General features: G+C 38.2%; 1 protein-coding gene across 5 annotated transcripts in view; it reads right to left on the bottom strand.

Moving 5' to 3' along the window:
• Positions 1 to 1,535: 1,535 nt before the first annotated feature.
• Positions 1,536 to 25,809, bottom strand: part of LPP (LIM domain containing preferred translocation partner in lipoma) — a 636,317-nt gene continuing 612,043 nt past the window's right edge. For all 5 annotated transcript variants that reach the window (XM_084871808.1, XM_084871812.1, XM_084871810.1 and 2 more), the window contains 3 exons: positions 20,240 to 20,418; positions 14,037 to 14,157; positions 1,536 to 13,126 (listed from right to left, as the gene is read on the bottom strand). In XM_084871808.1, the coding sequence (XP_084727934.1) occupies positions 12,998 to 13,126; positions 14,037 to 14,157; positions 20,240 to 20,418 (429 nt within the window). In that variant the 3' untranslated portion in view covers positions 1,536 to 12,997. The remainder of the gene's footprint in view (positions 13,127 to 14,036; positions 14,158 to 20,239; positions 20,419 to 25,809) is intronic.

The raw sequence follows: 25,809 nt of genomic DNA, 5'->3' as shown, positions 1-25,809 counted from the left end.
GCCACTGGCTTCATAAAATGATGACAATTAGAGTAGGGTGAAATCCTGAAATAGTAATCTCTTTCACTCTCATGACTAGTTTCCATAGCAGGGCTACTTGGAAAGTAGAATGGTGGCTGCAATAGTATGGAAAGCATCTTTCATAGCTTGGCCTCCATACTTGTATTTGGTGAAACCTGTGGGGTAGGGGACAATTTTGCGTTTAAGATGTCAAAAGCTTCCATGGAGAAAGGATAACTGGAGGTGTCTCACTTTCCCAAAGCAGAGGCCTATTCAATTGAACCTGGAGCCAACTGACTTAGAAGAGAGCGACTTGGCAAGCGTAATTTGCCAGCTGGTTGAGTCAGACGACACATTGAGAAAGATCTTTTTTGGAAGCATGTCCTCCCTTAACCCTTTTCCAAACATGTTGGAAACTATCTACCTTGTCCAATTTACCTGGACCCTCTCTTATTGTTACAGCTGTGCTGCTACTCCATCTAGAAGATCTGCAGTTATGTCAGAGGCAGAACTTAGAAAACAAAAGCCATTAAATAACATGTGCTACTCTTTTTAGGAGTCATAGTAAAGATGCTCCAAGGATTTGGCAAGGACATCTGGCCCCCTGAGCCTCCAACCCGCACAGCCAAGACTTTTTCTTTAGTTTTTACTGATGTTAGCCTGAGAGATAAAAAGAGAAGAAATGTGCTGACATCCTAAACCCACCAATGCTTAGTTTATAAAACATACATATGACACATGCCCTAATACAGGCTCTGGCTCTATTCTCTTCAACAACTTTTTTTTTTCCCCCTGACTAAATGTTCCAACTGCATAAAGCATATATTCCCTTGAAGCTGAGTACAAGAAACCTCAGCAATAAGCCAGCATCCAGGAGGATATAAATATAAAGTGGCTGTATCAGCAAGGAATGCTCAGGGGATGTGTTTGCAGCCCATTTCACGGTGCTACTCAAGAGGGGATATTGGAAATGAGTGACTTTCTTCCATTCCGTAAGGTTTCTTTATCTCAGCACTTACTTTTGTGGATGGTATGTTTTTGAGGCTGCACAGTAGGACTCTGGGTACCGTATGTGTTCATACATATGGAGGAATAATGTTTATATTTCTCAGAATAGGCACTTTTTGAAGGCAGTAAAATCTAAAAGTAAAGTTAATAGAGCCTATATTTAGGGCTCATCTTCTCACTTTGCTGATGTGTGTGCTGAACAGAAGATCACAGATTTGAGTCAGTCTCGCAGAGGCCGGAGTCGGCAAATGGCTATATTCAGAGCTAGGGAAGTCTTGCCAACTCCACTGTAGCTGTTAAAAGGCAGACTTGGAGAAGGTGCAATCGTTTTTTCTCAAAGGTGACAGCACAGAAGGAGAAAAGCCTGTGACAAAGCCATGAAAGAAAATGTGTGTGCGGCTCAGGGAAAATGACTGTCCTTGGATCTGCATCTTCATGTCACGTCTGCTTCATGGCACAGCATTGCTACTTAGGAAGTTTTCCCTCCCTTATTTGGATGCGTCTCATAACTTTACATTGAGAGAGAGAGAGAGAGAGAGAGAGAGAGAGAGAGAGAGAGAGAGAGAGAGAGAGAGAGAAAGAGAGAGAGCCCAAATCTATGAAACTAATGAAAAGGTGAAGTTGCAAAAGCAAAACCAAACAAAAAGTCGAAGTAAACAATTGCATTGAAGTCATGGTAAAAGCTCCATGTTATAGTCAGCTGTGAATGTTTTGTATCTAAGTTTAAACTTTCACTTCAGGCACATCAAATCACATGATAATCTTATTCATGCTAAAGAATCAGACAATCTAGCATCATCTTTAATTCGTTTTGCTTTTTGATATGTTTCCTGAAAAAGAATGTGATCATAATTTTAGAGTTTCAGGGGAAAATATTCTGACTTTGTTTAATAAGGAAATAATTTTTGGATAATTTGCTTATCAGCTTTCCCAGGAGAATAAATGGGTAGAATAAGAAAGTAGTTTAAAATTTATTTTGCAATTACTTCATTATAAACTATTGGTGACAAAATGTAGTTTCAAAATATCTCTCATCAAGGATATACATCACTTGAATTAGAGGCTGGCACTGTCTATACCAGTTTCAATTTGCTACCTTGTGAGGAAGGTGGAAGGCATTTTAACTCTTTTTTTTTTTCTTTTTCAATTTCCCACATATGTTGATATACTTGATATTTATCTAAAAAACTAATCAAAGGATATACATAATTAGTAAAATGTAGATACTGCCCACATATCAATTCACCTTTTACTACTAGAGTTAAAATATGAGTTCATTCCTATTGTTGGTACTTAAATTGTAAAAATCCCTTTTACTCTCAAAGTTTATGTACAAATGAGTGAAGTACGTTGGCAAATTCATCCTAACCTGTCTAGGCTATTCTTCTAATTCTGGTTTATTATTATTACTAAGTGATCATCAACTGTCACCCAGAGAGAAAAAGAAATAGGAGGAAACTGGATTTCTGCTCCCCTCATCTTTATACATAAGTCCCCAAGAGGGGAAAAAGAAAGGAGAAAGGTATCTAAGAAAAACTAGTTCTCCTTGTTTCACATTTTCTGAACTAGTTCAGCAACAGAGTTAAATAATTTGGTGGGGAAAGACATTTAGGCTTAATATTTACTCTCTCTTGACAGGGGAGATGGAGTCAGGAAAGCAACTATTAATTCTATGCCTCAGTGCAAAGCAAAGCAGACACTGTACAAAGTAGCAAAGCAGTAATGACCCAGGAATAGTTCCTTACCCTTTCCCAACAGATAAAAATATAAAAAGCGAATCAAGCAAGAAATACCTTAGTTTTCACCCCCATCTCAAATTGCTTTGCAATATTTTAAGAGACAATTGGATCCACACAAAATTTAAATAAATTTTCCTTTTTCTTATTGGCAGCCACACACACACACACACACACACACACACACACACACACAAAGTGGGTCAGGTCTAGGAAGTATTAATTTTCTGGCCTAAAAACCCAAGTGTTTGAAAATAAGATTTCTATTTTGAAGGATCAGCTTTCTTGGAAGATGTTTGTGTGTGCATGAGTGTGTGTGTATGTGTGTGTGCATGTGTGTTTATGCACGAGCAAGGGTGTATGTTTTAAACAGAACACAATTGTATTTTCATTAAATTCAGGGGACTATAATGTGTAGAATGGAGGAAGAACATTTTTATTAGTAATTTTCTTTACACTATAGAAAGATAAATCAGAGGCTGTGTCTCCTTTTATATTTTTAAAAGGGCTTCTTTTTCATATTCACTGCCTTACTGTCCTGGTATGTCCTCTGAAAAGATGTCACAGGTTCTACCCAAGAGAGTCTCTTCTGCAAAGTTCTAGATAATTCTCAAAATGCTTTTTCTATTAATCCAGCCCTGGGTGGGGGTGCTCTGTCTATCTATAAGTATTGTTTTCCAACCCATTAGACACCTTCCCAAAATCTAAATGTTGCCATCTCAGCCCATCTCTGCTGGCCACGCTGGCCCCTATTGTAGTTCCCAGGTGTGAAGAATAGAAAGAGATAAGAGGTCATTTGTTATTTAACTTGGCTTCATTAATACCTAAGAATAAGCAGACAGATGATGATGCCTACGTGAAGGATTGCAGACTCAAGGGAGGGAAAATGTCTGGTAAGCTTATTAGACAAAATCATTTTAAAGGTTTCCTACACTACAGTAGATTCAACTCAGATGAAAAAGAATATCTTTCTATCAGTGTCACAGATTTTAACCAAAAGCCAAACAACTCTAAGAGAGAAATGGGATAAAATAAAAACCCAAGAGCAGACATTAAAAGGCACAGCTTCCTAAGGAATGCAGATCAAGAGGAAGGATGGCCAGTTGTTGAACTGCCATGTAGGGCAGACTCTAGAATAACACAGAGGCTTCTCAGTGAGCATCCTGGAAACGCAGTACCAAAACTCTACGGCAGCATGCACAAGTCACAAAATGACAAAAGTCCTTGAAGTCCTGTCTATGCATGGCTAAGGCCACATCTCAGGATCACAATCAGTCCATTGGATTTGTTCACAGACGTTTGAAGGTCATGGGTTGCTTGTTTGGTTTGGAAATGCCTGATTCCTTAATAAATGTGAATTGAGAGAGAATGATACGCGTTGTTTACCTACAGCAGTTTTTCCCTCTGTGGGGCATACATCATAACCCACAGGGGAAACACTTGTCTTAAGGGTCAAGTCACCTGTGCACTCCCCTGAATTCTCAACTATAGGAACTCAGCTGATGTTCTGAACCTCACAGTCCCCGAAAGCTTTTCAGTTAATGTAAAGTAAACTAACTATCTCCGGGGAAATTTGTGCAGTGTGCTTCCCTGTCACAGTTGTTTGTTCTTCACGGTGGCCTTTATTCACTGTCTGCATCACATTGCTGATCAGGCAGAATACCTAGTCATTTCCCACAAGATGACACAATATGCACGCAGGCACTAAGTGGTCTCTTACATTGCACACATGGATTTGCCACCTGGGAGCTAAATGGCGTATGTGAACTTTCTTGGATGCCCTAGGACTGGGAGTACTTCGGTCTGTGAGAAGCATACCTTGTGCCTTAGCACTTTGTGCCTTGAGAGGGGCCACTAAAGAGAACACCAGACTTGCAAGCCCAGAGTTTGTCCCCAAATTTGCCACTTACCAGCTGCATCGCTCTTGGCAAGTCACTGAACAATTCTGAGCCTCAGCTTTCTCTTCTAGGATATGGCTATTAATAACCTTCCTCCCAGGGCTGTTTTATGTGCGAAAGAAGTTTGTAAGCTCTCTTAGGAATTATTATTTTAAACCTCAGAAAGCCACCCCCAGGTCCTGCCCAGGAGACTGATGACGGGTCCTGCCGACAGGGCTCTCTAATTCAAAACCGGGCTGGAAGGAGCTGCAAGCCTTCTCCTCCCATAGCCAAAAAATGCTATTGAAACTAAATAGAAACCCAGGGCAATAATAAAGAATTTATACCTCTCTACATAAAACCATAACAGAATAATCATTCTTTTGCACAGGACTGGCTGGAAAAAAATGAGGTTTTACAGAACCACTGTCTTGTTTTTGTCTGGAACACTGAAACACAGAATGGAAGTGAATCTCAAAACAAATCAGCATATGTTGAACCTATAAAGTATCTAGGAGTCTTTTGCATATTCAGTATGGAAACACCTTATTTTTGAGAAGACAGGAAAAAAAAGAAAGGGTTGAAGAGACTTAATGAATATTTCCCAAGCACCTTGGTTCTTGTTTTCAGAATGGCTTTGGTTTTGGCAACTTCAAAACTAATACAATATATGAAGTTTGTATGCATGGGAGCTCTATCTTATCTAGCATTCTCTCTCCTGGATTTGAGACCGTGGAGGAAATGTCTACACTAAGAAACAGTTTTATTTCAATGATTCAAATTCCATTTACTTTCAACCCTGAAGAAAGTATTTCACCTAGCTTGAAGCAAACTGATTGCTATGTTTCACTGGGTATGTTAAAAGAAAATAGGAAATATATTTTGGTCCAATTGTTCAAAGGAAAAGCAGAAAGGTAATTGGCCTTGACATCGTGTCAATAAATGAGGGGAAATTGTAAGTGATTGATATCTGACCTATAGGCAAAGATTTAGATACTAGACTTGTTTTGCATAGCCCCAGAGCTATATTTTTTTCAACATAAGGGAGAACTTTTGTAGAAAACAGTGGCTCTAAAGGTAGAATGGACTGCTGTGGGGAATACTATGGTCTAAGAAGATGTTGGATAAGACACATCTGGGGGGCGGGGAAAGAGGAAATTTAAATGTAAAGAGTCATAATCCCAAGGGTCATGTTGGTCTTAAGGGTTTAGGAACAACACTGGCATTTGGGGTCACCTATATAGCCCTCTGCACTGGTGTAATCCAAGATGGCATAGTGACACCAGTCTCATTTTTGGTAGATCATTCTATTCCTTGGGTTGAGAACTGAATTACAATAGAAACTATGTTTTGTGCCAAGCTGATTGAAAGCATTTGTGGATGCTGAATAAGGCCTCCATTCGAGATATTAGATAATGCCTATTAGGTAAAATGAAGTTGTCTCTTGCCCCAGATGGATGGGAACCTTGGAAAAGTTAACAGAGACATACAGTAAGGGAATCTAATGCAAGTTTCTTACAGTTTTACAGAGGAATTAGTTTCCACCTCTCTAGTGTACCTTTTCACTTGTATAATCTGAATTTTTATTTATAACAAAGAATGGAAATAGATATATTTATTATTATGGTTAGAAAATGCTGTACATTAAACAATCAGAAACAAAGAGCAAAGATTTTAGTAATTTCTTGTAACTTCCAGGGATGTGTGTGTCACTGAGTCTAGTAAAAATGCATTTTTCTACAAAGCCTTCCCCAAAATAAGCTACTTGAATGTTGGATAATTACAATCACGTCACACATTTTTTGGCACAAGGGCCAGGAAAGTATAATAGAGAAAGGAATAAATGTCCTCCCTTTCTCTGTTGAAGGGAAATATGCTATTTTATATTTAGTTTTCTGTGTTTGTAACTAAAAAGAAAACAAGAATCAATTATAGTATAGTTGTTAGGCAAGACATTACAGAAAGTAGATGATAAGATATAAACAAGAGAACCACAGAAAAACTCCTACTTACTGTGCTCACTAGGTAAGTACATTGGAAAGGGATAAAACATTGTGTAAATACAGAAACTCTACCTGCAGAGATGCTCAGCATGTAGTGCAGTTTGCCCAAGAATATATCAGCACATGCATCACCAGCTCTCAGAAAGAGTCGAGCCATGCCCTCCTTTCAGAGGGGATGAGAGGTCATGCAGTATAACATTTCTGGTGTAGTGATTGCCATGCCATGGGATCTAGCAGCAGCTCTCATTTTACTCTCTTCTGACAGAAAAAAACATATATTAGTAACCATTGTGATTTTTAAAAATCTCATTAACTTGGAAATATACCTTTAGTGAGGTATATTGCCTTCTTAAACAACTGTGATTGCTGATCCCTAAAAAAAAAAAAAAAAAAGTTATAAAAATCCTCAGAATTACACTATATAAGAACTGTGCTGCCAAAACCGGTTTGGCTCAGTGGATAGAGCATCAGCCTGCGGACTGAAGGGTCCCGGGTTTGATTCCGGTCAAGGGCATGTACCTTGGTGGCGGGCACATCCCCAGTGGGGGGTGTGCAGGAGGCAGCTGATCGATGACTCTCTCTCATCGATGTTTCTAACTCTCTATCCCTCTCCCTTCTTCTCTGTAAAAAACCAATGAAAAATATTCTTTTTAAAAAAAAGAACTGTGCTGCCATAGTTTTAACTGTACACTACCTCTGCTCTCAAATCCCTCCTCCTCCTGAATCCTACTCTTGGAAATAGGTTAAACAAAACCAAAACCAAAACAACAACAAAATTTTTTTTCTAGCAACACATACTCACTGGGACTTCTCATTATTTCTTGGCAATTTCATTTATATATTGAATTAAGTATGTATTATGTTTTACTTTCCTCATAGGTGACCCTCCCCAAAAGGAAAGTCAATGCCAACCTTGTGAAAACATGTAGAAAATTATGTGAGGATAGAAACAAAAACTGGAAACATTGTCCTAGAATTTTAAGCTTTCCCCCCCCACACACATACACAAACAAAAGGATAAAAGGGCATACTTTTATCAGAATTAGCTAGTGTTCAAAGAATCTCAGACCTAAATTTTAACAAAATACTTCAATATAAGACCCAGACTTGTTCTCAGGTTGCTTTTATAAATAGACAAAGGCCAGTAATATGCATCCTAAGAACAACCCTGGTGTTGACCTACCCTAAGTAAAATACTGTGATTCAACTATTAAAATTAAATATCATTGTCATGGGCAAAATGCTGATATGTGTAAAATTTCCTCAAGGATAATAGTTTTTTCTTGCCTTAAGAAAAATCATCAAGTTTTAGTGGAATAAAGTAACATGCCACCACTATAAATATCATTGCTATGTTGGTCAACAATGCTTTGGATTAAAACAAAAGAATCTTAACCTAGTCTTAGAAAGTACTTTGCATTTACCTGATAAAAGAAGGTCAGTCATAAATAAATTTACAAAGAATGCTAATCCGAGTCCTTGATGAAAGCTCATTAAAATAAAAACCAAAGACTATTATCTCATTTTACAAATAAACACAATCTGGAAAATATGCCCTTTTAAAGAAAGAGTTTATGGATGCCACATATATTTTGTGGTAGCCTTCTTCTCTTATTATGTTCATAATATCATAGTGATTATAATGCATTGATTTATTTATGAACATCCCAAGCAGGATAGCATTAATAGGCAGGGTAGAGAGGAAAGAAGGTAAGAGAAGAAGAAAAAAGGAAAAAAAAAAGAAGGAACAATTATCACTACGTTGCACAGTTTTAATCAGATCATCTTTTAAAGGTTTGAAATTATATGCTATCCAAGCAACAGCCTCATGAGAACATTTTCATTATAGTTATCTGTGAAGTAAATAACCTGAAATGTTCATAGTTGCACTGTAATGACTCAAAACAGGGATTCTCAACTTGTGCTGTTCAGTATTAAATTTAAAACACGCAAACAAGCAAAAAATTATGACAACTTAAAAAAGCAGATATGCTGAATGGCTGTTAAAGGTCCAAGGTGACGTCTTGTCTTCATTATCTGACTAAAACCAGAGTAAGACCAAACATAATCACTAACAACATCCAATACATCACCTTGTGGCCATTAGGAATGTTTCCCCAATTTAGGAATCAATCCATAAGGTACTTCCAAGACATAAAAGAGAAAAGAAACACTATTAGCATGGTTTAAGATGAAGACTTCAGACCTCTCTGGATTTTGTTGGACATTTTTGATGAAGATATCTATGAGATTTAGGGATTAATATTTATGTTATGGATGCTTCAGTGGAGCATTCCTAGTAATGTAAACATTCTTTAAAATTAAGGCACACATAGATGCTGTTCTCTGATTGTCTCCCACAAAAGTGCACCAAAAGAGCAATCTCAGGAAAAGGACTCGAGGAACATTTCGCAGAGGTATATCTTTTTCAGTCTACTGGTTTTCTACAGATGGCTAAAGCAGGGTAGGGAACATGCTGTCATATTTCATAACACACATGTACTGTAGCTCGAGGCAACAGATGGACAATCGCTTGTTTAAACTACAAATGTGAAGTACTAAGGTAGTATAGCAATATTTCTAGAAATGTATATGGAAAAAAAGCCTTTCTAAGCCAAGAGGACTGGCGAGAGGCTGTGAGGTTACACCAGTGTTTCCCTGATCTCCCTAGCAGCTGCCAGCATTTCCCCAACACCCTTCAGAATTTGATAACAGAGGGATTAGAGGGCAGCAGACACAGATTTGACAAGAGAAGCCCAAACCATATCAAATAGAAATAACACTGTTATCCCTGGCTGGTTCACATTAACAGGATTTTTACTAATGAGGAAAACTGTTGGAAAGTTGTGTTTTCAAAGTCCTTGCTATGTTCTATAAAACCCTCTACGACAGCCCCGTGGTAGAAGTGCTCTCTTTCTTCCTTTGGACCAAGATAAAAATATTTGTTTAAATATAGTTAGAGTTCTATATACTTTAAGCATCTCTGAAGGCTCTTTCATAGTGAGAACATAGTTACAAGTGTTGATAACTCCACTGCATTAATCAGCATATCCACAATACAGTAATTTTGATCAGGGAAGTTGCTCCAACAGAACAATTTGTGAATGAGAAGAAGAAAAAAAAACCACATCTTTGAGCTGCAGAGATTTCCAGCATCTCAAAGCCTTGTTGCCTTATACTGGAACAATGACTTATTTTTACATTTTAAAGGCAATTTTGTTAGCACATGGGACTTCCACATTGAGTCAGCAGGAGCTGGGAATCTAAGCAATGAAGAAATCTGGTTTTGAAAGGATCTGCACAGCCCATGGCAAGAGTGGGTTTTTTTCCCCCATCTCCCATGTCTCTCATGTTACACAGAATTACTAAATATTTGTGTTCTTGACAATTTTTTAAAACCAGTATATTTTTTACCAACTTTCTCTTATCGACTCCATGATTTTTTCTATTATTTTGAATTGAAATATCAACAATTAAGACAATATATCAAAAGACAATAGAACTGTCATCATTAAGGTAATATTATCTTTAAATCTCTGTGATAGGCATCATTTCATGTAACTAAAACAGTAAGGAGTGATTTGGCATTGTTTAAACCAAAAGATTTAGGAAAGTCAAGAAAGCAATATAAATCATATATTTAAGAAATCCTGGAATAAATATTGTAGGATCCTTTCCTTATTATACCTTGTGAAGAAAAAAGAAATCTAAATCTAAATATTTCTGCTTAAGTATGTGTGCACATTCATTATTATATAAAAGTATAATAAGTCTATATTAAAAAAGATTTACTTTTTAAAAATCTTTGGTAAAGATACTCTGAGGTTATGTGATAAAAAACACACTATAAAGATTGTAAGCAAGCAGTATCCTGGCATAGCCATAGTGATGGGTCTGTGACAGTTATTTTCTTATAACTTTTTTTTCTTTGTTACTTGTAAACATTCAGTTACATAAGGACTTCAATGTAACAAACAAGAAGAATGTTATTGCAATCCACAGTATAAATATTTCATAAATTCTTCCTTTTTTTGGCAAAATGTATAATAATATGACTGCTATTCAAGAGATAAAATCCATTTCTTAATAAACTGGGCTCATTGCGTTGGGCCTAAAGACAGTTTTACCCAAGCATATCATAGAAAACAAAGTTACTGAAGCAATTCAAACAGATTATATTATCACCCGATTGTCTAACAGTCAGTGCTCTTTGAGGTCAGCAGCATGGTCTGGGCTTTCATTTGGAAGACAGAAATTCAGAGATACAATCGCTATTGTCTCCATGCTGCTCAAAGTGAATCCCATTGTAGTTCACATCATGAGAAGTTTAAGATCAAAGATAAGAGCAGTAAGGAAAGGAGAGGGCAATGGTCAAAAACAACTTTAAAAAGCTACAATGTTGGAGATTCTAAAACAAAACTGCTTGGTGACCAAAGCAAATGAGCCACAAATCAACTTAGATGAGCTACAGACAGTAACCACACGCTTAAGAATTCCTTATTGGGACACACACACACACACACACACACACACACACACACACACGGACATTTTTATGGTTGTTCTTACTAAAGTAAAATATATTCAATTGGAATTCCTGAGGCATGGGTTGTGATTTAAAACATGCAGAAATATGTGTGTGTGTGTGTGTGTGTGTGTGTGTGTTTCATTTCTGTTCTACCTGTTAAAAAAAAATCAGACTGAAAACTGGCTCTATCACTTTAAAATCATGAAAAATCTATTTGTGGAATCAGGGAAGGGTACACAGGGGAATGTAACTATATTTGGTATATTTGATTTCTTAAACTGGGTGTTACATATACAGGGACTCATTATATTATTATTTATACTTTTGTGTATATTTAAAATATTTCATAATTTAAAAGTATATACTTGTGGAAGATTTGAAGAAAGGTTTAAGAAATCTCAATACAAAATACGTAATCAGTTTAAAAGACAGCAACTTGCCGTTATTAAGATCGGTGTCTCCATAAATGAAACAAGTTAGAACCTAATGAAGTATGGTTCCACAGTCGGCAAGCAAGCATTTCCCTGCCTGGCAGAGTTTGAATAACGATTCCAGGAAGAGACTCTGCATATTTTTAGCTCAGAAAGGCAACTATGTTTTTCGGTGATTGTCTCTGAAAGTGTGGTGAAATGTCACATCAATGATATGAAAATATCTCCTATGATATGTAATTTCAGTTGCAGAAGGATTAAAAGAATAATGAAACTGTGGTTTCACTCTTCAAGTGTTCCTGTTTTTTTTTTTTTGTTTGTTTTTTTTAAAGCAAACTAGACAAAACTACACAATTTTATTTTGTGTGCCCTGATTAGCAAAAAGAGCAGGGGAGGGAGGGGGGATTACAGCTATTTAAAGCTATCTTTCACTAAAGAAAAAAAAAATCAATTTTGGTAGTCATGTTTGAATATTAGAAAAAAAAAATCAAAATTTCTGATATGAAAAGTAGGACAGTACAGAAAATAGTATATTCTAGAGACAAAAGCGGTTGTCTATAAAGTGTCTAAGCAGCATGAAAAAGGAGAATCTTCAGATGATATTGTGGGATAATAATGGGCTTTCCAAACTTAACCCTAAATGTGGTTTTTACCCCCAGCACATTCCACATGTAATTTCTTTAGAAAAACATTGAAGTTTGGACCTCTTTCACTAATACCTGTTTTCAAATGAGCCCTGACAACTGGTAGCTATAGATTTTGATTTGAATTGTTACAAATTTGGGCTTGTTTTAACTTATCTAATTTACAACTTAAATTCTTTATACCCTAACATATAAGTTGTGCATTTCCCTCCTCCCCTGCCAAGGGACATGACCCGTTTAGAGTAACAGAAAGATGTGCTTTTTGATACACAAAGAGAACAACTATCCTTTATGATCAGAGGCAATGTGGACATGATAGCATGGAGAGACTTCAAGCCTAAAAGCACCTGTGAGTGGGCAGACTCACCCAGGAAAATCTGTGTGACAGCAAATACCACACTAAAAAAAGCCATTCAACCAGAAGAACAGTGAGACAAACAGAGGATTAAAGGGTACAGGAATGCGGAAGTGAATGGGATGGAGCATAATCCGTGCAAAAATGTGGAAGTCCTTGGGAACAAAAGCCCATCAAGGTCCTACATAACTAAATGTGAAATGTGTAGTTGGTAAGACATTTAAAAAATCATATAATCTATGTGTTTCTACAGAAAATTTCCTACTACATGAAGAACAGAAACCATCCTATAGCTTGAATGCCTTTCTTCTATTGATATTTTCCTATTGCTTTTCTTAGTATTCTTCTTATTATTTCTTTTGGTGTTTCATTCTTCTCAGTACCACCAACTAACCAGCTGAACAGGACACTGAACTTAAAGGTCGGTGCTAGCCTTGGCGGTCAACACTCTGATGCGGGCAGAGTTGCAGGTCTTGCAGAGGATGTGTCCATCCAAAGGGTAGCAACCTTGGTTATCTCCTTCAGACAGGAGACCACCGCAATCCTAGGGAAATAAATACAGATGGAATGATGAATGTGAACATGAAAATGACATGTGTGAAGATCAGTTCTTTAGCTTTCCATTCAAGGACTCTTTTCTTTCCACTTCACATACCACCAGGCCCGTCCAATCTATCCCCAGTGTATACCACATATGTCTTAAATAAAATTTAAGAATTAGATATTAAAGATATACATATAGTAAAATAACTGTCCTAAGGTCAGTTAATAGGAAATACAGGTTCAGGAAGAGAAGGGTCCAAACTTATTTTCTGAACGTGTTGTCCTTTGGAGACCTGGATTCTAGGGGAAAGCTTTGTTCCTCTTTGCGTATAAATGACTACATGTCCCTTGGGCAGGAAGCCTTCCTTGTCACTTCCAGCCTGGATCACAGCTGCTATGTATATATATATTTCCGTGGCAGTCACTTGACCTGTGTTGTGAAGTTCTCAGTCAGTGACTAACTTAATGAGTCTCCATGACTTTGAACATGAAGTTCCAAACCCTCTTAAAGGAATAAATCCTTTTCCTCCCCCAATGGGGGACAATGGTGTGTCTGCTTCACAGGAATAACAGAGCCCAAGTGAAAAATCCAGTATAGTAACAAAACAGCAATAACTTTTCCTATCCACTTAGCACTTTGTGATTGACAGTGTCCTTGAATATGCAACTTTGCATTTTATTCACACAGCCATGTTTGGGAAAGGTAAGAATGAGTCTTTCTAATAGGTGTGGAAATAGAGAATGAGAGAGGTAAAGTTACTTATCCAACATCACTAGCATTAAGATCTAAAACCCAAGTCCTTTGAAGATACGCATTTCTGAGATTGAATAATTGCCATGTTTATGAAAACCTGGCTCTAGTGGGCCTTTCTATGCCTGTCTTACAAGATTTGAGGGTGCAGACCACAGACCTCACACCGGTAGCAGTGAACATGGAAATCACGATCCAGAGCCACAATTCGGACAGTCTCCTCCTGGCCAGGGGCTGGCATAATAGGCTCCTTGCACACAGAACATCGGGGGGCAAATTTCCTGAAAACAAAGAAATAATCCTGGTTAGGTACTGAGCATAGACAATGACAAAGAGGTAAAACACAAAGATTAAAATAAAAGAATAAGGGAGAGAGATCAACCAATGGACTTGTGTGCATGCATATAAGCCTAATAAGTTGTCACAGACAAGAGGGGGATAAGGGCATGTGTGGGAAGGGGTTTGAAATGGGAATGGGGGGGGGGGATGAGAACAAATAAAAATAAATAAATTTAAAATAAAAGAATAAAAGATATAAATTGAGAGGACATCTGATCTACCATTCTGTGACCTTAAGCAAGTCATTTTCCTTCTCTGGGTCTGCTTCCTCAACTCTAAAATAAAGGAGTTAGATTCACTGACTGTTAAGGTCCTTGTAGAACATAAATTATGATATTGAGTGATGTGGGGGAGTGAAAGTGTGAATTGCTTTTTCATGAGAGCACCTGGGAGCTACTGGTCATGTGGTATGAGGCGTGGAATTCACCTGTGAACAGATTCCAAAAACACACCCTAGGCTTAGGCAAGATCACCTGAGGGGAAAACATAAGTCCTGAAGGTCCCTACTTGTCTCTGCTATTTGCTTGCATGTGTTCTACAGACCTGAATGAACTGTTTGGGGCTTAATAACTTTGCCTCCTTCCCAGTTATCAGAGCTTCTTTCTTTGAAATGTGTCTTGAATCCTAATTAAACTTCAAATGACTATTTTTCAAAATAGCAGAGGTTAGTGAGTTTAAATACCTTTTATGGCCAAGTCTTCATTTCTTACATTTTGCTTATGTTAAACGTTTGTTTGAAAAACAAGAAAATTATTGAGAGGAATCAGTCCTCTATTCTTAGCCTCTAGGTTGGTCTGAGATGGTAATCTTCAGATGTCCAGTGATCTGCACAATGAAACAATTTCTTTTCAAAGTCACTTAGATAGTCAACTAGAAGTTATGATGTATGGCCAGGCATTGATGCATAATGACCTATTGTGGGTCCAGGTATTAATGCAGGACTGAAAAGTTCAAAAGTTTAAGTTTCTAGAATCAGCTAAAAAAAAAAAAGAATAGAATTCCCCTAGCTGGTTTGGCCCAGTGGATAGAGCTTCAGCCTGTGGATTGAAAGGTCCTGGGTTTGATTCCCATCAAGGGCACATCTTGGGTTTCTGGCTTGGTCTCCAGTGTTTGTGTGTGTGTGTTTGTGTGTGTGTGTGTGTCTCGGGGTGGGAGTAAGGATGGGGGAGGGGTCATGCAGAAGGTGGGTGGTCAGTGATTCTCTCTTATCATTGAAGTTTCTATCTCTCTCCCTCTCCCTTTCTCTCTGAAATCAATAAAATTAAATAAAAAACAACAAGAAAGTTAAATATTTGTTGTTTTTTTCTATAAAGGATTTTAGCACTTCCGAAGGGTAATTGTACATGAACACAGATGCACTTACACCTACATACACATATACATACAATTTTGAGGTTAACTGTTGGTGAGGAATTTTATATTTCTTAACTTCTTAATATTCCTTACTATGAATAATAGCCCTAAGATTTTTTTCTCATAACAGATTAATAAAAGGCAAATATTGGCCATATATTGTATTTATCTGTATCTGGCATTTAGGGGTGGCATTTGTGAAGGCATGAAATGAGACATGCTTTGAAATAGGCATGGATAAGAAGTGAAAAGATAAAATAAGGAAAACACTGTGCAACTTCATTTACTTGTGGTAATGGTTTTAACATTGATGATGTTAAAATTTATTTGTAGTGAGACTTAAAAAGAAATTATGATAGTAATCTATACTTTGCAGAGAACTTTATGGTTGTCAAAGCATATTTAGGTATATTATACTTTATATGTACATACTAATTTTCCTGGCAGCACCCATAAGGCAATTGGTATGGCTGTAATCTAAAGACATATAAATTAAGCTGTAGATAAATTTATTGCTATGAAAGAATAATTAAAAGGACTATGGTACAACTGCAGCAGTAATCTGAGTTGTTTAATTGGTATTTTATACAAGAAGTTTATACTCAGTGGTAAAAAAGAAAAAAATTGCTTTGGACTATCTGGTTGTTTTCGAATTTGGGTCACCAGAAGTAAAATGAGAAGGCTTCCAGAATCAACTGCAAAATTTCATTTCCCCAAACCCATGTGACTATAAATTCTATAAGGCCAGAAGTATGTCTTGCCCATCACTATATCCAGGAGTTTTATCCAATTTACCCTAGTGGGGTTACTTACTCCTCTAGGATATTTCATTGCATATACTTATTATAGTAGGAATCATTTGCATCTCTTTGGAGACCACTGAATTGTGACCTTCCATAAGACAGGTTGTCTGAGTCCTCAAGAGTGGTGCAGAGGGAAGAAATTCAGTCTATATCCAATGAAATAAAGCAGCTGCATTATTTCTCCATTAAAAAATATGTTATATGGGCCTTTATGTTCAATCTCAAGGTCTTTCCTTTTTGGAAAAGCATAAACTATATTCTTGCTGAGTAATGATTTCTTCCTACCAATTGGCCTCATTTCCATGAAGAGAAGTAAAGTCAAGAGGCAGGAAGTGGTTTCTGCAGGCCCCACAGTGTTCGTTGGCCAGCGTTTCAAGGACTGTCCTAAATCCCAGGTGGTCTATTTCAAGGTTCAGCTCACTGAGCAGACAATAATAATAAAAAATATAAATTTGATAGCACTTTTGATGGTTAAAATAGCTACCATTTATTGAGTGCTTATTATGTGCCAAGCCCTGTTAAGCACTTGACCTTGTTTTCTACTGACAGCAATGTTATGAGGAGCTACTTTTATCATTTTGACGTTACAGCCTCGGGAGCCAAGGCCCAGGGAGGGATGGTCTTAATCGTCTTGTGTCCTGAATCGTCTTGTGTCCTGGTACATTTCTCGCAATCCACAAACGGGTGCTGACGAAACAAACAAATGGGCTAAGTGTAATATGCATGATAAGAAAGCACAGATTGTGGAATAAAGGCTCAATATAATGAAGGGGTTAGTTAAAGAAGCCTACTTTTCTGGGCTCACTGTGCTGGCATTGAAAATACAGGAATAAACTAGGACTGAAGAAAAGAGATTGTGAGGGAGCCCTATCTATTTCTGCACTTGTTCTATTAATTTATATATGCATATCCTATAATAGTGAAACAATCATTTATGGTGGGTACTGTAAAAGTTTATGGATGTATATGTGCACGCCTGTCTATTTTTTTTTTAATCACTAATCAGACTATGTTGAGTGTTATCTATAGCTAGAAAAGGATGCAAAGTGAAACATGGAGATGGGGAGGGATTGAGATCAGAGAAAGCTTCTTAGGGAAATGGCAATTAAGTTGTGCCATGAAAGATGGCCATTTAGGTGAAATGAGAAAGTGTGTGTGTGTGTGTGTGTGTGTGTGTGTGTGTGTGTGTGTGTTAGGGGTGAGGTCTCTCTGGAATTGCATTTGAGCAGTTCTCTAAAATGACATATGGGAAAGAATTTCTACCTAATAGGCTGGAGGACTTGAGCCAAACCTGACTGCAGGTGGTTATGTAGGGGATGTCCCCATTAACAAGGCCCAGAAAATAGTATTTCACAAGCTTGATACTCAAAGTGCAATCCAAGACCACCTGGATGCTTGTCAGAAATGCAGACCCTTAGGGCCACCCCCCAACCTATTCAATTAGAGCCTTCAGCTAATAAGGTCCCCAAATACCTGGATGTTTGGAAGCACTGGTTTATAAGATAAATCCTTTCTCATGGGCTTCCTCTATCTCAAGGTAACCCCCTCTCCACTCCACTTTAGTTACAGCCACACAAGTATTCTTTTAATGTAGAGAAGCCTTTCCTAATTCCATACCCTCATTTATTGCCTGGGTTGACCAAGAACAAGCCCCACAAAATTATTTGCAGAAGTCTACACTCCCCTAAAACTACCTTCTACTTAACCTTGCCACCTTCCCCCCTCCCTGCCCCTCCGGGTTTGATTTTTTTTTTTTTGTATGATTTTATTGATTTTAAACAGAGAGGAAGGGAGGAGATTATATATATATATATGAGAGAGAAAAACATGGATCAGCTTCCTCCTGCATGCCCCTTCTGGAGGTTGAGCCCACAACCCAGATATGTGTGTTCCCTTTAGGAATGGAACCAGTGACCTCTTGGTGCCTAAGTCAACACTCAGATACTGAGCCACACAGGCTGGATAGGGTTGGACTTGTTAGCTGTCTTTTGTTCTAGTATTTTCAAGGCTCCGAAACAGAGTTCTGTAAAATGTTCTCATGTTTCTCTTTGAGAAATAGGAAAAAGATAAAAAAAAAAAAGAGCCCCCTCCCCACCAATCCTTGCTAATCATACAGACAACAGATTTTTTTAAAAAAAATGTATTTTAACATACCACTGAATTAGTGGTGGTGGTGGGGAGACAGTTGGGGGTTTGAGATTTTTTTTCACTTTAGTTGCTCAAGTCTGCTTTTCTGGGGCATGCAGACTCACACACTTATGTCACCAGTTGCAAGTCTCTAATTATGCTCCCCACTTCCCGAAATGAACGATAAATGCATAGATACAGACTTCCATTTGTCAGAATTGATTTCCTGTTTTAATCAAGGGTGTAATATATCATTCTTTTTTGAAACGTGTGTGCTCTGACTATATCTAACACTCTTTCTTGGATTAGGGTAAGTCTAAGAAGGGAGAGAAGTAGTGACAGAAACATATTCCCCATTGGTATATTTTCAGTTCCCTTAAATAGATGCAGGTGTTTTTTTTTTTTTTTTTTCATGTGTAATTACAAGCTAAAAATATCAATAATGTGAAGTACAATTTATGCTGTAACTGCCCTTTCAAAGTGAGGCTTTCCTTGTCTAATTCAGGTGGAGAATCTCTGCTTCTGTTTTTTTTCTTTAAATTTATTCAGCCTCATGTCTTTTGGTGAAGTTTTTACTTTCTTTGCTACTTGGAAAGTGGTCAGGAAATTCATTTTTTTTAAACTATGAGTCTCAGTCTCCCCACTACTTGTGGCAAGTACCTCCTGGTTGTTGAAGATCAACAGAGCGGTGAAAATGAACCCACAAGACTGCACATCTAGAGGCCCTAGAATGGATACCCACACTGGTGAGCCATACATGCCTCATCTCTTTCAGAGCCTCAGACTGTCTGGAAAGCCACTGCCCCACAAACACAGTCCAGAAGGCCTCTGTGTCTACTGTTTGCAAATCACATCTAAGTTTTCCTATGGTTCCTAAAAAGATGTTAACAAATGTGACCAGCCAATGACCCAACTAACAAAGTGGTGAACTAAAAATAAGCAAAACACAAAACCATAGAACTTTCATGAAAATCCAAACTATCAAACTTTCCAGAGGGACCTGCAATGAAAGAATTGCGGAAGCGGGGATGTATTTTTCCAGCCTGTGACTTTGAGGCTCTACTTTCTAATCCTCCTCAAAAGACTACACAATACTGCATTCATTAGAAAATATCATGGGAAAAGAAGGCCTGGGTAGGAGAAGAGGGGAGGGGAGGGTATGGATGTGTTGACAGTAGCATTGAGCTGCCTCTGAGTATGTGAGAGGCTTTCATAAGTAAGGACTGAACTATTCTTGGTGTCTTTGCCCCATAACTTCCTATCTGTTGAGTGGCAGGATGGAGAGAGAATCCCTGGCTCAGAGAGAATCCTGGGCAATTACAGCTGGAGACCTTTAAAATAGGGTCTGGTCTAATGAGTAAACTGAAGAGCTCAGAGAAATTGAGCAATTTGTTCAAAGTCACACATATTTGTCACACATGTTCAGGTTTAGGCCAGGAGGGCTAGTCCAGGATCCTGCCCCTCTCCAATACAAATCCTCTGTAGCTGAGTGACTTTCTCACAATTACAGCCACACAAAGCACCAGGAAGCTGTGAAGCAGTGAACAGGCTACCAAGACCACATGGGCCACCTGATACAAATCTCTGCATCTTGCATGAGGAGGATCAGTAAATTCTTTTGAAGGCCCCATCAAATCCTGAGATCCTATAGCTCCAAGAGAACACTGTGTGGCCTACGTGTCAGGCAGTGAGAACAGACCCTGAGATGGGCAGGCTGGAGGCAGGAGGGGAGATTGCCTACTTGTGAAAGTCCTCAATGCAGTGGATGAGGCCACCAGCATCCACAGTGAACGGGATCCCATCCAGGCTACGGTGGCACATCACACAGGTGAAGCAGTGAGGATGGTAGGCCTTCCCGGTAGCTCGGAGAATCCGCTCCATGATGGGCTTGGAGCACACACTGCACTGCTCCAGGGTATTCTGGAGAGAGAAAGAACAATGCTGATGATGAGGTGGCCCTTCAACAGTGACTTAAAGTACAATGGGCACTGTCATAGGACACACTGGCATGGGTGCTCACCACAGTCAGTATTTTATAATCTTTATTCTAGAGAAAAGGAAACACAGTCAGATGGATCACGTGGTTTGTCTCAGGTCACCCAGGTAAGAGTTGGCAAATGTCAAATTTAAAACACATCTTCTGACTCCTCCCCTTGTTCCTTCCCACACGGTCCGGTTGATGGCAGACTTTTAGGTAAAGACCCATAGAGGACATATTTCTGTCAACAGTGCAATTTTGCCATTACAGTGCAAAGGCAGCCATAGACATACATAAACAAATGGGCATCATTGTGTTTTAATAAAACTTTATATACAAAAGCAGGTGGTGCTCTGGATTTTGGCCTGTGCTATAATTTGTTTATCCCTGAACTATGCAACTCAGGTTCTCCACTGGAAGAGTGCTTCACTATTACTTCCAACACTTGCTTCATCATCAAAGACCTAGTGGAGTCATCAAGGATCCTAACATTTTCCAGTGTGGTCTGTCTGGTAACAGACACACAGAGCATGCAGGCTGCTGACCTCAGGCATAGCTCAGCACAGCCAACAAGGCCAGTGATCATGAGTACTTGACTCAAACATCAACTCCAGTGTAGTGTTATAAGCTCTCAATGGAAATGTTGAACCTAGAGGGGTTCCAGTTTTGAGAGATCAATTAAGAAAGTCAATTTATCTAGCTGCAGAGATATACTGAGTTTTAAAAATAAATATCCCCGCCTAAAGAGGACACTGTTTCTAGAGTCAGGACTATGAAAGACTGATAAAATTACCTGTTAACTTTTCATTTTTCCCTAGAAATTCATGTGCTCTTTCCTAACAACCATGCTTCACATGTAATATGCTAAATTCCAATTGTGATGTCTAGACTGAGTCACTGAATTTACAACCTAGAATAAACCAGGGATGGGTATCTGATGAGAGATATGCAGAACTGGAAGGGGTATGGAAATTAAGGAGTAACTACCCTCATACCAGTAGAGCCTTTAAATGGCCATTACGCAAGAAGTATCTGTGGGTAGATAACAAATATATTAACATCTCAACTCAGCAATGGTCTCCGATGGGCTTCCTTGTTTGCATGCTGCTTCTTTTGTAATACTTCCCTGTCCCCAAAGTGACTGCCAGTTTCCTTTCCAAACCACAGATGTGAACAACTAATTTTCCTGTTAGCAAAAACTTATATGGCCTAGCAATGTAAATAGAGCTAGTTCCATATCTGACATTCAATATTCCTTTCTAGACCGACTTCCTTAATGTCTGGGACTGCTCTCACACACTGACACCTATGAGAAACTTCCATACTCCTGTGTATTGGCTAATTAATTGCAACTTGCCATATTGACCTTTCTAAGTATGGGTCAGAAAGCAACTTCACAGCGAAGCTTTCCTTGATATCTTTATTTGGAATAAACTGATTCCTTCTATCCGCTTCCTGAGACTGTACTGCTCACAAGGTTCACTTGTGTTAAAATTATTTGTGCATCTGTCTGTTTCCTCAAGGGCTGGGACTATGTCTGAGGAATGTATTTCTCTGTCCCATATTACACCTAGTATACTACCTGAAACAAAATAAGCCCAGGGTGAATGTGTGCTAAAAGAATGAAGGAAGGCATATTGTTTACCTCCCACTTGCAGCACACAACTGGCCTGACTCCCCTGACTCAGGAATCTCCGCTGTCCTCTCTTCAAAGCTTGGTTGCTGTGGGTACTGAAATTGCTCAGTGTACCTCTGGTCACATTCTAAACTCATGGAAACTATTAACCTAGATTTTAAAGTGGTAAAATTAAAATAGCAGAGAAACATAAGAGGAAAGTCTGGAGACAATGATGGTCTGGACAATGAAGGCCTTGCTACTCTTCTATCCTGGTGATCTGAGCTAATGTGGCTAGAAATCGTCTTCCTGAGACTTGTATTTTGTTCCTCTTGTGGGTTTTAAATTTTAACATTTTTTTAAGGGCAGCCTCTAATGGAGTTGAACAAACCAGAAAATGCTTGGCCAGAAAATGTTATCGTTTGCTTTGAGGCTTGGCTGCAAGTTTCAGTCAATTTACTTAAAGCCATCATGACCTATAGAAGCACTATTTAAAAGACAGGTAATCAGAACATTTCTTTTACAAAGGCAAAACTGTGTAAAATATGCCTAAAGTGAGATTATTATGAAATGTCCACATATGAGAAATTAAAGGTTCTAAGAATGCAGCTGTTAGCCTGGACTAGCAAATGGCATCGGAGGACAAATTAACCTTGTCTAGGCAGTTCTCTTTATTGTACTCATCTCCTTTCAGTCTTCAATTGGTCCACTAGGACCCTTAGACATATATTCTCCTAGAGCAGTGTTTTCCAAAGTGTGGTACGCGTACCCCCAGGAGTACAGGAAGAGTTTGGTGGGGATATGCACTGCACTGTGCTTAGCTGCGCCTAATTGTACGTTCTCATGAGTATGAGGGATACTCAGAGTTACGAAAATTATAGAAGGGGTACACATATGTCAAAAGTTTGGGAAACACTGTCCTAGAGAAAGGACAAAGAGAGGAGGGCACTGAACATTCCTGTAGTCCAGGCCTCTGATTTTAGAGGTGAGAAAACAGACCTGGAGCCCTGATGTAATTGGACCTGGGCAATGGAGTTCAATAGGGGCAGACATCAGACTGGCATTGTTCAGAGGGGGTATGATGAATTCATTATGTAGTCCTAGAGAGGGAAAATTGCCAGATAAAAACTATGAGTTATCCTTCTGGCTTTTTCAACATGTAGCATACAACTTTGGGTAAATAATTTCTTCTCTCTAGACCTCAGTTTTCTTGTCTGTAAAACAATGATTAATTTTAACTCTGCAATTTTATTACTCTGTGATACATCAGTGTTAACAACAATAGGAAAAGGCCAATGTTTCCAATATAAGCTATATACTAGAAACACCAGGATAACCCCTTGTTTGATATATAAACAGAGGTTCGTGTATTAGAATTCTACACTATGTAACATCTACTATGCCTGGAATTTTACTTGGAATTCCAGAAATTGCTGTTGGTTGAATTTCAAGCACCATAGATGATCTTTGTGTCTTCACAAAGTAGGTTAAAATGAAAAGGTTAATAAATGATTTTTAAGAAAGTAAAACAAAAGAAGATTTTTAAGCAAAAGAGTGGAAGAATATGTAGGATAGGGGTGTTGTGATTGATCAGTGGGTAGGTAGGTGAGAAGAGCCTACACCGGCATAAGAACCTTCAAATGCAGAAATGTGTTTTATGAGCTGGCTCTGGATCAGCCTCTGCTGCTCTCCCCACAGCCTCCACCTTCCTGCAGTCATGAGCTTTCTGAGACAACTTTCATAAGCTATGTTCTACAAGCTCAGACTGATTCATATCCTTTCTTTTTTGCCTAGGGAATACCTAGTCATTCTTCAAAGTTAAACTCAAGTGTTACCTCTTCTGCACAACCTTTTCTAATTTTCCCTCTGCTATACTCCAAGAAAATGAGTCACTTCCTCCAGTCCCATAAGATTGTATAATGTTTCTCTTATGCCACTGAATATAAAGTACTTGATTTAATAGTATGACCAAACTGAGCCCACACCTCTCCCCTGTCCCTGCAATGGAGCCATATGCATAGGTTGAGTTTCCTAGGAAACATTCTGAAACAGAGATTTGCACATGGGAAGTTACTGAAGAGTGTCTTTGAGATAGTCTTTGAGATCAACACCTGTGAAGGAGTGCAGGAAGTTCCTGAGTAGAGGAGTTGAACTAAGATGCAGTTACAACAAAGGATTCTGATGGTTCCATGGAATAGTCTGGAGCTGGAATGGCCCTGCAGAATTGTTCTTTCTTGAAACTAGGGAATAGACAACTTGCATCACTGCACCTTGAGTGAAGATGAAGTTCCATTGAGGGTAATTACCAGAGAAGGACTCAGCTATGAAACATCTAATAATCCCAGCATCTGGAGGAATGAGAGCCTCAGCCCTGAGAGGGATCTGGGCCGTGTATTACAGCATTCCCAGCAGCAACATCCTCACCCACACCTGCATAGTCCATAGCATACAGTAGACAACTGGTAACCAGCTATGACATAAATGCCTTATAGTTTACTCTGAAGGAAGAGTCTAAAGTTTATTCTTTTTAAAATAAAATCTTGGCATTATTTGAAGATTTTTAAGGATTTTTATAAATTGTTTTGGGCAGCTACTCCAATAAAAATATAGTTAAAAAGGAAAAGATGTTATAGAGTAGCAGAAAAAAGCCAAACAAGAAATTAGCTGTTAAAATGCAAGGCTTTAAACTCTTCTGAGATGATGGCAATACGACTGTGATTAAAAACAAAAAAAGTTAAGTAAAAATAAAATCACACAAAAAATCTTATACACATAACTTCCCAAAGCAACTGTTTTTAGAGATACAATCTGGTTGTATCTTTTCTATCCTTGGATATTGTATAAATAACTTTTCCAATTCACAGTCAGAAGCTGGAAGAATCATCTGAATATAAATGAAGCATATAGGTAGCATAAGCATTAGCTTCTAGTAGATTATAAAGAAAATAACATTTTTATAATTTATATATTGCATAGGTATACATGTGTTCAATGTTAAGTATTTTATTTAAAGAGACATAAGTATTTGAAGATTCAGCAAACTCTAAAGTGTTGCCATTTAGAAATGTTAAATTTTTCATTTCATAAAATTAAAATGTAACCTTATATTCAATCTTTATTTTATTTTTTTTTAAGACAAGAAAGCAGTTTTGAAACAGGAAAGACTCTTGGAAAGGTAAGGGTGACATCTCACATTTAGATACAGTTTTGGTTTTATTGGGATAAGAATAAGAATAAGAATAAAAAATGCAGAGTTAAAGAATACCAAACCTTTAAAAGTCTTTAGCAATTATTCTAGGCCAGGAATTTTCAGCTTCGCTTACTTGCCTATCTTTCCTATAATCCTTTGTTCAGGGAAATAATTTATGAAAGAGACACATACAAAAGAGCCCCAAATCATTTCTGGATGAAGGGTGTGAAAGGATGGAGCTTGTAGGGGATCCATGTTGTAAAGTTTAGCAACCACAACTCTAGTCTAATCATCAGATTCAAGAGCTGAAGAGACAGATAGGGAAAAGAGTTAATGACAGATTTGGGGTTAGAATATAGGTCCCCAATCCTCCATACTATGGTAAATTTCTCTCCCATATCAGGCTACCCAGAATTCATATTTCAGTAGACGCAGTCCACATTGCAAATATAAGGCATTCAGATTGACTACTTGCAAGTTACATGCTTACAAATCAAGGGAGGAAACAAGTTCATATCTCAAGACAGT

The sequence above is a fragment of the Pipistrellus hanaki genome (assembly GCF_964339955.1).
Source record: "Pipistrellus hanaki genome assembly, chromosome: 2".
NCBI lineage: Eukaryota > Metazoa > Chordata > Mammalia > Chiroptera > Vespertilionidae > Pipistrellus > Pipistrellus hanaki.
The sequence above is the reverse complement of the archived record's forward strand: the minus strand, read 5'-3'. Positions and strand labels throughout refer to the sequence as shown.